This window comes from Nothobranchius furzeri, chromosome 11 (genome assembly GCF_043380555.1).
Source record: "Nothobranchius furzeri strain GRZ-AD chromosome 11, NfurGRZ-RIMD1, whole genome shotgun sequence".
Taxonomy (NCBI): domain Eukaryota; kingdom Metazoa; phylum Chordata; class Actinopteri; order Cyprinodontiformes; family Nothobranchiidae; genus Nothobranchius; species Nothobranchius furzeri.
In genome coordinates, this window is record NC_091751.1 from 4,476,511 (window position 1) to 4,492,373 (window position 15,863).

Here is a 15,863-nt window from a genome sequence, read left to right on the forward strand (position 1 = left end):
CTCCAATGCTGCATTTGCCACTCTGCGGTCCTCAAGAACATCTCCTGTTTGGTCGTAGATATACTTGACCCCAATGAGTTTCCCTGAAAGCAATGAATCAAAAATTAACTTTAACTTTAATTAACGTTTGTTTAACTGTAAGTCACTGTCACGACACAATTTCAGCAAACAAACACATTGTTGACTTTTAATTAGCTAGCATGAAATATTAATCTAATCAGAGCTTGGTCAAAGCTGAACTTCGTCTCCTCTGACTCGTGCATCAGCTCAGGTAACACACCTGTGTACGCCTGTGGCCCTGTGTAATTCACACAGCTCTTCCCGAGAACTTCCTGTGACAGCTGGTTTGCAGCATGCCTCAGGAGGCCGCTTTAGGGGTGAGGCTCTGATCTCCCTTCTGCTGACATGGTCTTCGTTCCACCTGGCCAGGCCATCCAACAGATACGCTTGAAAAAAGGTGTCACTTGCCAGCAGTGGCGGCTGGTGAAAAATATTTTTGTTGGGGCTGTGCTATTTTTTTTAAACAAACTTGTGTTTTTTGAGTTTTGTGCACAACTTCACAATTTCTTGAATTAAGCACAGCTCTTTTATTTCCTGTCTTACATTATTGGACAAAGGGATTAATCCACGTATGTCTGACTATTGGCACACTACCTTGCGGACCAAGGTTGAAAAATACTGCATTAAATTGCACATAAAATAACATGACCATATATGGTTCACATCCACATTACATTTTGTGAAACTAACATACTGGAGAATTTAATCAGAATAATATTAAATAAACAAGTATGTACCTGATCTTTTGTATACTGTTGTTGAAGCTCTGGATTACCCCTGTGATGGAGACAGAGTCAATGTTCCTCTTCTGCAGCTGGTTGAAGAGCATGTTCACATGTGGCATGATCTTGTGACACAGTGCCAGCAGAAAGCCGTAATCTTCTTCCTCCAGCATTCTCACAAAGCCTCCTGCCTCTCTCTCAGTGACTGGATTAAAGTCATCTGAGTCTCTGATCATCTGGAAAAATCTGAGGAGGTCATCCTTGTGCTCATACACTGTGTTGACAACTCTCTCTTGGACAAAATGTGCCGGTTCTGATCCACTTCTTCATTGTGTTTCTTCACTGCAAGCCTGCGTCCCTCGTCTCTAGCTGCATGGCTATGTTAGCTCTGCCTAGCATAGCTAGCTTCACCGTGTTGTCCATGTGTGACCGGGATAACTCATGTTTCTTCACCTTCTCAGAAAAATATTTCATGTCCGTAACTCCTGACTCAATCCATGCCTCATCTGTCCCAGTCGTTTGGAAAGCATTAGCGTGATTGCATCCAGCTAGCCAAGCCTTCCCAGAAGGCTCGTGTGTACAGTTTACCTCTCTCCTCCTCCTGCTGGCTTATCTTTACGTCGGGCTGATCTGGTCCAAGCTCTTTGATATTAAGTTTTTCCACCATAGTTCTCCTCTCGAACGGATACTGGAGAAGAGACCGAACTGAATTCAGTGGCTGCTGAGATCCGGTATCCATGCTGCTGCTGGTTGTAGGCGCACCATGTTTATTACGTGTGTGTCACGATCGTGATGAGTGACGGCCAAAAACGTGCTGGAGTCGAGAATCTCCGAGTTCTACCGAGCACTAACGAAAGACTTTGGCGGTAGCTCTATCGCTCATCATCATCAAAGCTGAGTCCATAAATGACGTAATATATGCAGATACTGGATCTTTCTTTGGGTTTCCCGCAATTTGAATTTTTAAGGAACAGATCTTGATTCTGGGTTTAAAAATGCATAGTAATTACCGCGTTGCTGACAATTGTACGGAGTAAATATTACCATTTTCTTTCCCTGTAATGCCTTACATTACCACGTTACAGCAAAAAGCAATGCATTTACAGAAATTAATTTCTTTTGTACCGCATTACTCCCAACACTGGCCACGGACACGCCTCCGGATTGGCAAAACCCGAGCGAGCGGAGTCAGAAACCGAGCGCGCAGAGAGGCTGCCGCGCGCGCAGAGAGGCTGCTGTGCTCGCAGAGAGGCTGCCACACGTGCACGTTTTGCTCTGTCGTGTGCTCGAATGTACCGTCTATCAGAAGACGGAAGGGCGTTCCCTAGTGGTGGGTTAAGGTATTTATATTGTGCCGTACCACGCACTACGGTTGGCGTAAGAAGAAGTAGTTCTGGCCAAAAAAACCTAATTTTTGAAGAATGACCAGCAAATTAATAACTTTAAATCACTCAAACATCGATATTTTGATGACAGTATCTATTCCAAAACATAAATAGCCAGAATCGGAGTATGGATATGTTAGTATTGTTCCGCATACCTGTAAGTTCCGCCCACATTTAACTGGACTGATTAAGTGGAAGTTTTGGATTTAGTAGCGGATTGACGTGTTTCAGAACGAGTGTTCCATAGTTGTTTGCAGAAACTGAAGGTATTGTATGCAGTTATATGTGTGTTATGGTTTAATGTTGATGTTACTAGTTTCTTATAACGGTTAAATGAGTTAAACCTATTTTTTAGAAAGTAGATGTTTTGCCCTTCGCGTTAGTAGGGAACAAAGGCTGGGGGGAAGGGCGCCAAGAGAAATGACCATTCCGATTTTTTCCCGTGAATTAAGTAAATATGTCAAGCATGAGTGTGTGATGATCTGTCTGAGATCTGTCGCGGGGACACAAATGCTAATCAAAGTCATGCATTAATAAAGTTAGTTTAACTAACTAGTAACAAACTAACTTAGTTATAAGGTGTAGGCAAGGCCGGATTAACCATATGGGCAACTGGACAATCGCCCAAACGTCGTATTTTATGGACGTTCTACGGGACCGTTCAGAACGGCGTCAATTACGGCGTTCTGGCAGAGTTTTCGCCGTATTATACGACGTCTTGGCACATCAAACGACGTTTTTTTCACCATTTCTTAACTAGACGGGTTGGGAAAGTGGCGTATTGTGGCGGTTTTGGCTTGCCATAAACTGACGCATTGAAACGCGCACTCCGCTTTGCGGTCAGGAGATTCCTTTGAACTGCTCAAAAGTAACTGATGAGTTGAAAAAGTAATAATCCAGGCAGCAGATTTTCTGGAGAGTTTAGAGGAGATGCAGGAAGATGAGAGACAGACAGGACAGAAAAATAGTTAATTAAAAACAAGAAAACAAAACAAAGTGTTGAAAAGTAAAATGTAGGTAGATTTATCTCCACTACACATTTTTACCTGTATAAAACAATAAGTTATACACATGTAATAATTATACATTTGATACAATTCAGATCACCTTTGTAACTCAGTCACACACCCAGGGCTGTTTGAAGACATTTTGTGGGCCAAGTCTAAATGACCCCCCCCCCCCCCCCAACTGGGCTCCCCAGAGCAGGTCTAAGTATGTGATGTTTACCATTTTAACTGTTTGTAATATCTTGTAAGAGCAGCCCATTTAAAACGCTGAGAATATTGAAACAGAATTACTTTTAAGGCTGTTTTTTGTTTTGTTGTTTTTCACACTCTAAGAAATAAAACGTTGGATTTAATTGACAAAGTTAAGGCAATCTTTTCCACAAAACTTGGTCAATTAAACATAAATCAATATGGTTGTTGTCTGCAATTTCAATGGTGATGTATACCAGAAGTGAAATTGTTATATAAAAGCAACAGCTTTCCTTTCATTGTCACTATTTAACACCATTAATTTGAATTTAAACACTTTGTTCATTGTATTAACTGTATTGCTTTAGGTTCAATTGACAATATTAATTTTAATTTAATGGCACCATTTACATTGTGCTTTGGACCTAATTAATTTGATTAATTATGATTTAATGAATAGTTTCATCTATATGCTAAATGTTTAGGTATCATCAAAACAAGTCTAGAAAAATTCCTGAGTTGTCATCTATACATTGTAATTAGGTGTTTGGAACTTAAGAGGTCTTCAGCAAAAGGTCCAAAACTTAACTACAGTACAGGTGACAACTCAAGAACCGTTTTACACTTGCTCACATGTTACCATTTATAACATTCAAGATCCTTGACCTACAATAGAAAACTCTTTTACACCAAAGCTTACATAAAGTGTCAATGCAAAAAGAAAAAAAAAAGGGTGCTGCACCAACAACTTTATTAACGATAAGCAAGGCAAAGCTTCTACAGGGAACAACACCGCATAAGGCAATATTAAATGGAGCAACATTGGAAGCAACATTTAAGTTTTAACAAAGTGACACTGTAGTGTGCCGTAGGATGCCGAATTCAATACATTTGATTATAGTCAGATCTGCAGATCTATCACAGCAATCCAATTACATAAAATACTTAAATGACACAAAAAGGTTAATCTGGACGATTTAGTCCCCAGTTCCAAAAATCAGATTCAGAACTATAACTTTGGTATTTCTAACAAAAAAAAAAAAAAAAATGCATGTAGCAAATCTCACAACATTCTTAATACTAGGCCCAAAAATCCAGCACTTCATTTGAGTACAGGTGACAACCTTTCACATTTTTGTGCACACATACTTTAACATTTATAAAACTCAATATCCTTGACCTGCAATGGAAACTTGGTACACCAGAGCTAAAACTAAGTATAAATACAAGAGAAAAAAATTGTGTTGCTTTAACAACTTGAACAATAGCTTTCAATGAGCCAAAGCTTAAACATGGAAAAAACACTGCATAATGCAACATTAAATGAAGTGCCTAAAACAAAATGTAAACATTTGAAACAACTTTCCAGTTTCAACCAAGTGACAGTGCAGTGTAGTACAGTTGTAGGTCTGCAATGGCTACAGTCTGCAGAATTACCACAGTAACTCAAACTGCAGAAATGTTAAAGTGAAACAACAACAACAAAAATCAATCTGGGTAATTTTGTCCCCAGTTTAAAAAAACTCAGTTTCTGAAATGTGTTTTCTTTTCCACAATCAAAAGAAAAATGGCATTCAGTAAATCTCTTAAACATTAAAAGTGCTGAAAAAATATTTACAAACAAGGATCAACATATATGTATTTATAAACTTTTAAACTGTAACATTTTTACTCTGCAAGAAAACAGAGCACTTATTTTGGGGGACATTTTTTTTTTTAGAAGAGTCATTGTGTCTCCTTTTGGCAGAGTTTGTTCTTCAGCACTTGGATTTTGTTAGACAGTTTTTTGTCTTCCAGGCCCATGAGCACCTTCTGGAAGAACTCAAATGTGTAGCGAAGTGGCTTTGGGTAACTCAGATTGAGGCAGTAGATTAGCCCAAACAAAAGTGCACACCCGCTCGCCACATCGTGAAGATCCTGCAAGACGGTGCATCTCTCGATAATGATGCCAACATCTTCAAGGGAGTCATCAGGCTGTGCTCCTTCGTGGATTATTTTATAAACACCCAAATCCATCCTCTCGAGCTCATCAGCTTCCATCACGTTGCAATCCTGAAAAGGATAGAAATATATTAAATCTGTTGTATTTTGGTCATCGCAACATCTATCTATTCACTCCATTTTAGTTAAAATGGTACACACTACCCTAATTACACATATCCTTGAATGAGACTGAGAAGAACAGACCAAAGAAAGATGTGGATTTAAGACTATCACCAAATAAAGACCAAGAAGAAGATACATGAAACATGGAGAGGGCAGAAGGAGAATGCATCAATAATATTATCAATATTCTGCTGACCAGGGTTATTTTCTTTAGTTTCGCATAAAACAATTTAGGTGAATGGAAAGAAAATCCTAGTAGTTCCCAGGCACTTTACTGTTGTAAGCTAATTTAAAGAAAACTGATTGCTGCCAGATCAGGAGAATACCTGGGCTTGTTTAGAAAATACATTTTTCAACTTACAAAACTCTGGGAATTATGACAGTCAAAATTTTACTGAGGGGTGGAATATCCTTTTAAAAATGAACTTACCATGTACTCTTTGATGAGATTTTCAGGGTTCTCATTCAGGTATATAATCACAGCTTTAAGGATGCATTCACGCTTCACTTCGATTCGGGAACTCTAAACAAAACGACACATGCAGAGCAATTACTTTTTTGAAGTTTTTAGAGACCCCCACAGAACTCGTCAATTTTTATTATTGTTTAACCAATTCATAATTTTTTCTAAGTAATTTTAAACATGCTTTTTGCAAGCAAGTACTATTTTGTGTTAGAGAATGAGAAGCTTACCAATTCATTCCCATAAAGATTTTAAGTTTAGAGTCCAATTACACTGATTGCGATACATTGGGTTGCGGGAAATGCAGCTTTAGCATGGTGTACCACCCAAAAGAAGGAAGAAAAGTGTTGTTGCTTAGGAGTGTTGTTCAAAGGAATCAAAAACATTTTGATGGATATTTCCAAAAATTAATGACAAAAACTACACTGTCACGTTAATATGAGGTATGCGGGCTACCTCCACAGTTGCAGTATTTATACCTAGTTTGAGTGAAGAAAAAATAATCTATTGTGTCACTGAGTTGTGGCGAAATGTGAAATGTCCTCTGCCTTTGTCTTTTCTCAGTGTAGCTAATTATTCCTTTGGACAATTAATGAGTAACAAAAAAAGGAAAGAGCTGCAATGCCAGCAGCGGCACTTATGGCCTCTAGGGGCATGAGTTACTTAGCTCTGCTTTGTGTCAGGACCAAATCCAGAATATAAGCCAAAAGCGAGATGAGAAGGAGGAGAGAACAAGCATAAAATAACCCAAGAAAGTTAAAAATACAGGTTCATAACCAGACCTGAGATCAACCTGCAACTAATCTATTAGTTACAGAACATTTTAACAAGACAGAATACCTGTGAAATTGCAGACAACGCTGCTGTGATCTGCCGTGCTGTTTCCCCTCCTTTTTTTCGTAGAATCTTCATCAACTGGTTAGAGTACTGGTCAAGACTTCTCATGAATGTGGACAGCAGTGGAACTGTGGTGATTCGGGTGAACTCCGCATTGATCTACAAAGTTCAAAAATAAAAAATTTTTAATTGTTCAGCTAAAAACAGGACTAAATCAGACCAAACCTGATCTAATACCAGACAAAAAGTTCTGGTGCTGTCCAGGTTTGATTTAAAGAAAGAAAAAGGGGGGGGAAAATCGATTCATCAGATGGGAATGTGCCAAAATCAATTACGAAAAAAAAATATTTTTTAATAGACAGAAAAGTTATTCCAATATGCCACCCAAAACATTTATTGATGGACTGGCACAATCAGGTGGCTGCAAAAGAGTGCCTCACGCATGCAGTACGATTTTGCACTTTAGTTGTAAAATGAAACTGACGTGTATCATGATAAAATAGAGTATTAGAGAAATATATAAATCAAGAATGAAAAGAGCAAAAAAACAAAAACAAAAAAACAACTTGATTGTTTTGCTTTGATGTAGTTATTTATCTAAGGTGGAAAGTTTTTTTTTTTTTTTGGTTTGTCTGTTTTGGCTTTGTTTTATGCTTCCGAGCCCTGTGTACAGTAGCTGCATGCAAAAAGATCTTTTGTTAAAAGGGTTGGCGTAATAAGCAAATGCTTCAGCCAATACCTTTTGATTAGCCTTGTCTCATGCTTTCTTGCTTTGTGATAATCTTTATTCTGTCTTCACTGAGATATTTGAATGCTAATCAATAAAATAAAATCAAATGTTAGCAAAGTTTTCCCAAAATTTTTCATTCCACTGGTGATGCCTTTCTCACAACACAACTAAGCTGAAAAGACATCAGCTCGGTGACATCACCTTTGTAGCAGTACTTTTCTGTTCACGGCCAGTTTTAAACCAGGACTCAAACTCATACATACCTCGGGTACTTTGAAGAGGGCCGGCCATCTGCTCTTGAACTCTGCGATGAATGGCATCTCTTCAATCACCTCTCTTCTTCTGTGTGCAAACGTCTTATCCATCTTTATTTTGATTATTTGATCGTTGTTTGTTTTCTTCACCTCAATCAGTAGTGCTTGTCGTTCTTCCTCCAGACTTTTGTTTGTTTCTCCTGCAGGGTATTGTGGTAAAAAGTTCACTTCTGCTTTCCGTGGCTTTTTGACGTTGTTTCGACGTGGACTCTCCTCTCGTTCTCTCTTGTGTTGTAGAGTGTTTATTGCCACCTCTGGGCACCCTATGTTTCTCAGTGTTGTCCGGTAATTGGCCATTTTGTATTTTAGGCTTACTTTCCAGCCTTCACAGCCAGTCACAGATCCGTTCTCTTTGAGAAAGGGATATTTTTGAATTAACGCTTTAGCGACATCATCAATATCTCCACGATGGATAAACTTTGTATTTTGCAATTTCTGATGCCAACATATCTAATATGTCAGATTTGAGTTTTGGGCTCGGGTCTAAGAGAGTCCCATTGTTTTCATATTCTTGCTGGGCTCTGTGTAACTGAAAATCCACATCAAAACTAAACGTTGGTATTGGAAAGTTTAAGGGCCATTTCCGCACGCGAAGAGATGAACAAGAGGAACTGGAGTCTGAGGAGGAAAGGATGTCAGTGTCTGGCAAGGATGGCGCATTAAACTGTGGTAATGTCTCTCTGGAGACAGCTGTGGGTGCTGTGGTGGGCACAGTGGACGGCTCAGAGTTTTGAGTGTAAATTACTTTGATTGTACTCTTGTCTTTAATGTCCCCAGTTGTGGTTAGATTCATGTATTCATTGTCAAACTCAACATCTCTATATTGAAGCCTGAAATCTTCAGTCAATCCAAACTGTCTTTGTATTTCCTCTTTTAAAATGTCCACTGAACCAGGGATTCCAGAAGGAAGCACCAACTTGGATGAATTGTCCACTCCAAGTATCACCCTCAAAGTAGCAGCCATTCTTCAAGCTGAAAAACAAGACCAGTGTATAGATTATCCTTAGAGATTTTTTTTAAGAAATACTGTCCAGCAGACAATATTTCTAAATACATACATAGATAATTCCTGGATCATGAAACACTACTCAATACAGTATAAAAAACATGACAGTTTTATTTGTATTAAACTTACTTGTTGCCACAAATGTTTGTTTACCGAACAATGAGTGAAAAAAAATAAAACAATTACCAATGTGAATATGTCTTTTTAAGGTGACCATCCGCAAGTGTCCAACTTCATAGTCGCATAGGGGGTATGGGTCGGCCAACTCTGTCATGGATACAACAACAACATCTGTTGTTGTTTGTAGGTGAAAAGCCCTATAGTGCTCCATGTACCATGAATTTAGTCTTTTCAGAATAAGGAGGGTCTCTTTTTTAATAATGCACAAATGTTGAATTTCACAGAAATCTGGTAGACCACCACATGATCCGTGCACAACAATCATCCCCTTTTTGTACTGAATATTGTTCACAAAACCGCCAGTGGCTAAGTTAACAGCAGTCACGTCTGGATGTTTGTTAGTGATACTTTTCACAACATTGTCTTTAAGGACATCCAACGGCACTTCTGTCACGCGAGTAACATCTGTAGAGTTTTCATCATCAGGACAAAGCATTCTATATGCAACCATTAACTGATGTTTACGAGCTAAAGAGCCGGCTATGTTTCTGAAGCTTTTGATGTTCCGAACAGCCTGTTTGAAGAAACTATGCTTGGCCTCAAATCTCATCGTCCATAACGACACAAGAGGACCGAAACATTTGATCATTTCTGCATAGTGCTCAATAAAGTGGTGTTTAGGCATCAGTTTTTGGTTAGGAAATAGTTGTTGGTAACGCTTTCGGTGCTCTGAGACCTTACATTCCAAATATGCAACAGATTGAAGACTGTGAACAGGAGCTACTACAAGCTCGACAATATCTTTTAAGTCTAAAATAACCAGCCAGGCTGGTTCATCAGCAGGGACATTTGGCCCAATGATAAAAGGAAGCAAGCGAATAAGACACCAGTTTTCATGTGCGTTACCCCCAAGAGAACGTCTCTTCTTCTTACTTACAGCTTTTGATAACACAGTGGGGCGATTAGTTTTATCTCCTTCCTTGTAAGGAAAAGAACGAATACGATTGTTCAGTTGTTCGAGAGAAAAATACTTTTTTGACACAAGATGGTCAATACACTGGGCCAACTCGACAGGAACAATTCCTTCAAAGAAATCGTGCACAATGTCGGGAGGGTAACCAGTAACAACATTAAAATACGAGAGGTTATCCGTTAAAACACACGATTTTCTTACACCTAAACAGTTCACACCTTGTTCTTGAGCAGTCTTGACATGAAGCCGATGATTTTCCTTTGTTCTTCGTTCAAATGATCCTGTCTTTACCTCACACGTATTTATATCAGAAAGCTGGGCTGTACAGAAACGACAAAAATAATTAGCTGAAAAATTCTCCACAAATCCTCCAAGCCCATGGGCCCCCAGATTATCAGCAACGACACACTGAACTGTACCCTTGATAAATGAACCAAGGAGGGGCACGAATAAACCTTGCTTCTCAAGTGTGACTAAATCACGCAGCAGAGGCTCAAGTACTTTTTCATAACCGAAAGATTTAATTAATTCACTTTTACACAACAGTGCCAAGTAGATTGAAGAAAGGGCTGAGCTGCAACCAGAAGGCAGGTTGCCCAGAATCCAATAAACCGCACAAAGTTTATGTTTTTTTCTAGATGTTCCTAGTGGGTTGCACACTTCAAAATCATCAATATATAGGCATAATGAAATTCTGAGCTCTTCACTTGAAAAAAAAATATTGTTCTTCTGATTCTCACCGTCCTGAAAACATGTAAGCAGTTGTGAATTTGAGTGACTCCTTTTATAGTTTTCAACTAGCTTTCCAACAATATCTTCACGTTGAAGTAACTGCTCCAATAACTTTAGCAGTGGAATATATTGAAAGTTTTTTTTGTTGTTTCCTCTAGAACATATTCCTCTGGCTCAACAACATTAAACTTTTCATAGTAAAACTTCTTGCGCTTAAATGTTGTTTCAAGTGACCCTCCTTTTGCAATACTTCTAAGTAGTGGATTTCCAGTGTATAATGCAGTGCACAACTCATTCACTAGCGATGAACTAACCTCAATATTATGCTCCTTGAGAACGGCCAAAGTTAAGCTATTTGTTAAGGGTAAAGCAGAAGTAGTGAATAGAAAATGTAGCCCCTCGAGTAAATTGTCAATTGCTGATGTTGGTACATGTGAAAAGACCTCCAACTTTAACAAAACCAAGGCAAGGTTTTTAACTACAGCTTCCTCCAAATTTTCACCAACTACACCAGCTTCACAATCCAAGTCAGGGGGCCCTTCATCTGCAGACTCCTCAGAAAGATCATTATTACTTGTAAATTCAGTTCTTTTCACTATTTCATTTTTGAAATCTCTGAGCGTGCATGAAGAATGTTTTCTACTCTTGTGTGTCTGGAAAGTACCATACACATTAGTTTTGAAAGAACAATTTTGATAAACACAATCTACTGTCTCCAACCTCTTGAGATGTTTATTAATATGGAGGAAGTATTCTCTGCTTGTTGGTATGTGGCTTTCAGGACAAGAAGGACAAGTCAATATAACACGTTCTACAGTGTGAGAGGGCTTAGCACCATGTGTACGACTTAGATGAGTCCTAAGACCACCCCATGTTTTGAAAGTACAAGGGCAATGACTGTAAATGCACGGATATGAGCGTCTCAGACCAAGAATCGAGTGTTTAAGTCTCAAGTGTTTTAGAATTTGGTACCTTTTAGATACACTTAAAGAGCAAAGCTTACAACACCACATTCATAACCTGAAAGACCAAATAAGAGAATTCAAAATTTAAAATTGTGTATTAAGGAAAAAGTAAATAATATGAAAGCATTTGGTACCTTCAACATGCACTTTTGGAGCACAGCTCAAATCTCTGCAGCTCCAAAATTCCACAACCAGCAACCTCAGAGAAAAAGAAAACAAGAAAAAATTAATTTTGTACAGTGAGACACATGCAAAGGGGTAGCACAGAGACGATCTAAACTTAAGAACACTCCTGTTTCTTTTAAAATGTATTAATAATACAAGCTAAATTTCAAATGCTCCAAAATTTCTATTACTCATTTCATAAATCTGTTCCTGTGAGCAGGGTTACCATTATATGCCGGAGCAGCCCAGTCTGTGAACATGACCCACTTGCCCCCCAAAATAAAATCAAGTATGGGTGGTTAATGCTCCTTTTGTGTTGGTTTGTGCTGGTAAAATCATCGTTTGTATCGCTACAGGTGTCAAAGATATTACACTTTTATGTAATAGGTCATTCAGAGTTCACGCCCCTGTGCTAACCCGAATCACATGATGTATCCAGTTTTGTCCTTGCCACAAGTGAACAACTTCGCTATGTCCGAATCTGGAAACATAGCCTTGAAAACTTCAGCCAAGTTTTCATTTGAGTTCAGGGAATGGTGTTTTTCCGCTGTGTGGAGACACTATTAACACCTCAGCATGCAGCGTCGCTGTGCTGCCCAGAGCCACTCTGATAACGGCTGCAGAAGATGAGGAAGCAGAGACAGACCGGCTCTAGGTGCGACTGTCGATCGTGGAGCGACGTTACGTTGGGACTATGTTGTGGTGGTTCAACACGATTTCCACAGAAGCTAGCGATGGGTAGCTGCCGCTCTCGGCGGCTAGCAGCAGCTTTGTGGCTAGCACAACACATGTGCGACTTTAAGGAGTTTATGCCCATTGACACGAAACTTATTTAATTCTTGCATATCGTACAGTATGCCTCCCTCACGCTCCCCTCGACTGGCTGCAGCCATTCTTTGAAATCCAGGATATCCAGCCAGGACGCTGCAAACTTGCACTTCCCCATTTTCGTTGTGCGTTCACGTTCACCAACATTCTCTTCCGTCTTAACATTTAGGTGCGTTCGTAATATGCACCGGGAACACCAGAGCGTTCTTTGCACTTTTGAGCTTCCACCCCGTCCACCCTGGTGCTCTGAGAGAAAAACACCCACAACAGCTTAGTTTTTTTTTTTCATCTTTTATGCTCCCTCCCTCGGTTCCTTAAAAAATAAAACTAAAACAAACTGTTGGCTAATTCAGAAAAAAATCTCAAAATTTAAGACTTTATAAAGCCGTGATAAGACTTTAATACTTTTAAGGGTCTTAATTTTTCCGAAATTGATTTATCACCTTTTAATACTTTTCAAGACTCCACGGATTTTGGCCGGGGGCTGGTGAACTCTGAATGACCTATTAAATAAAAGTGCAATATCTTTGACACCGAAGCGATAGAAACGATGATTTTACCAGCACAAACCGAAACAAACGAAGCACTAACCACCCAGTATACTTGATTTTATTTTTGGGGGCAATTGGGGGTCACCTTCAGAGGTCTCTTTGAGACTCACTGCAAACTACCAGCTCGCGGTTCTCTTCAGTGAAACAGACGAGTATGGACTCAACAACAATCACTGCACATGTATCCCAATTCTTGTTCGGGCTAACGTTGATAGAGCAATAAAACAAATAAAATAAGTGTGCTATTCGGAGTTCGAATGAAATTTTAAATGCAGATGTGCAGTAACGTTGAATATGCTAATGAATGTTTCCAATGCTAGCAAAATGCTACAACCTACAGAACACATACGGCCCACATATTCACCGGAAAAATATACGCCATACATTATCACAAAGTACTAGTTAAATTATATTCTATTAAAAATAGGAAGAAATTACCTTAACTCCAACGGATGAATCGTGATTAATCCCTCTTTCCAGACACGAGGCCAAAGAACAGTGTGGCGTAGATGAAGAAGGTCAATGCGCCTGCGCGAAGATTTTTTTTCCCATTCTCTGCGCATGCTCAGAAAGGATGTGGAAAGGGCTCTTTGGATTGAATTAAAAGTGTTCAATAAATTGGAAACATCAATATTATTTAACATTAGAACGGTTTACAATTAATTAAATGAAATTTAAAAATATTAATTACACCCTTAAGATTAAAAATTTTAAGTATATTGAACATAAAACTATGAATTAATTTTTAAAAAGCCCATGTTTCATTTCTTAGAGTGCAGAAAATGGCCACATATTCGCCATCAAAATTTCCCAAGTGCAACGATGAAGAAATTCAATCTGCCACGCATAGAGCACAAATCGCCTGTGTAAGTATGTGTAAGTGTGGTGGGCTATTTAGCTGTTTTGTTTTGACTTTATTTATGTAATACAAAAAACTAGTAGTGAAAGTATAAAGAAGTAGCTTAAACTACGAATTAATTTGTTTGATACAATTAGATAGATAGAAAGATTAGCAGCGGGTTGATTTTACAATGTGTATTTGATTAAATTGTAATTAAATATCACTTTGACAGGCACATACAGTACAGGCTAAAAGTTTGAACACACTTTCTCATTCAATGTGTTGTCTTTATTTTCATGACCATTTCACTGGGAGATTGTCACTGAGGCCAACAAAACTTTATACAAACACATTCAGAGAGAATCTCCCAAAGTAAATGCTCATTAAAATAAAAACACATAGAATGAGAACGTGCCTCCAAACTTTTGGCCTGTACTGTATATAAATATTGTTTTTGTAATCAATGTAAGTAGTTGGTGGTATTATTGATTAGATTGCACAAATGTTGTTTTGGTATTTATTTTTAAAGTTAATAAAAATCAATTGTAATGTTTGTTTTAATTATAATTCTATTTTTTTTTTCTTTTTTTTTTTTTTTTGCAGTATCTTAGTTTGGACCCAGGTGTTCCCAAAGAACATACATTTAAAGAAGTTTCAGGAGTGTGCAGGGATCTAATTGTTATTGCAAATAAGAAACATCAGTCACTAAAAGCAGCTCAACAGAGAATCAATTTTCTGGTGAAACAAGTCAGCGATTTCAAACAGAAGTTGATGGAGTCTCAGATGCGTGTGGAAGTGTTAGAAGCAATGGCGGATTTTCTTCAAGATGGTAAGTGTTTTGCTATAGATGCATATGTACATTTCCAATACCCTCCAAAAAGTGGACACTTGGGCTTAAGTGAGTAGAATAACTAATTCCTGGTGCATATATTTAGAACGACAAGATGCTTCCACAAGCACAGTGGACATGGAGTGTGATGGAGCTGCCATAGTGGGAGTTCCTGAAGATCATGGTAAAGAAGTGGATCTTGTTTGTCGAGAAGGTGACTTTGCACAAGAGGTGTAAGTTCTATTTGTTTTTTTTTTTTTTTTGTAATATTGGTTTTTCAGTTGATATTAGAAGTGTGTTTTACTAGTAGTGTGGCTTGAGTTGTTATTAAAGATGTTTGTTTGAAATGTGAGTGAAATGGCAAAAAAAATTGTCATTTGAAGTTTTGCCAGTCTTGGTTTTGATTATGTAAATGTATATTAGAAGTGTGTGTTTATAGAAATAATGTTTGGTATAAAAAATAAAGTATTCAAGTTTTATTTTGTGTTTTTATTAAATTTTTGCACCATTGTTATTATGCATTTATAATAAGTGTGTGTAATTAGAATTGTAGTTTTGAGTGATTATGAAAGATGTGTGTTTGGTATCGGTGAAAAGGGCGACGGGCCATCAATGTCCAAACAACGTGTGCGAAAACCACTAAATCGAGTACTTGGACCAAAATGGCCGACCTCCTTGTTTGCTCTGCAACGTTGTTTTATCTCCACAAATAGCCGACTGAAGTTCAGCTCTGCTGTGGGGTGGAGTTGCTGATGCTAAAGATTAGCTTCTACTTGCCGAGATGTTCTCTGCTGTTTCCTGGACACTGTTATGTTAAGTGACAATGTGACATAGACCTGTCAGGCTTTTAAAATACTAGAGTTTCACAGTCTATTTCCTCTCAGAAGCTAATGCAGGAGACAGGTGCAGGAGATTATTTCCATGTTCAGCCGACATGACCGATTATATTCAGAAAACTTATTTAAAAAAAGTGTTTTGTCAGTGAACCACACCTTTATAATGTATGTGTATGCACTGATGTGCATGTACACAATGAGAAA

The 15,863-nt window shown here is 38.4% G+C and overlaps 1 protein-coding gene across 5 annotated transcripts; it reads right to left on the reverse strand.

Annotated features, from left to right (window-relative positions):
* Positions 1-4,097: 4,097 nt before the first annotated feature.
* On the reverse strand, positions 4,098-13,647 carry LOC129153203 (uncharacterized). Of its 5 annotated transcripts, XM_070556188.1 has the most exons (8): positions 13,592-13,647; positions 11,744-11,808; positions 10,131-10,232; positions 9,006-9,086; positions 7,763-8,785; positions 6,773-6,928; positions 5,900-5,992; positions 4,098-5,415 (listed from the first exon to the last, which is right to left on the reverse strand). In XM_070556188.1, the coding sequence occupies exons 5-8, from the start codon at positions 8,108-8,110 to the stop codon at positions 5,089-5,091; spliced, it is 924 nt and encodes a 307-aa protein (XP_070412289.1). In that variant the 5' UTR covers positions 8,111-8,785; positions 9,006-9,086; positions 10,131-10,232; positions 11,744-11,808; positions 13,592-13,647; the 3' UTR covers positions 4,098-5,088. The 5 variants fall into 5 exon arrangements, with proteins under 5 accessions (XP_070412289.1, XP_054588426.2, XP_054588423.2 ...); XM_054732451.2 differs by lacking the exon at positions 10,131-10,232; XM_054732448.2 differs by having other exon boundaries at positions 9,006-10,232.
* Positions 13,648-15,863: the final 2,216 nt, after the last annotated feature.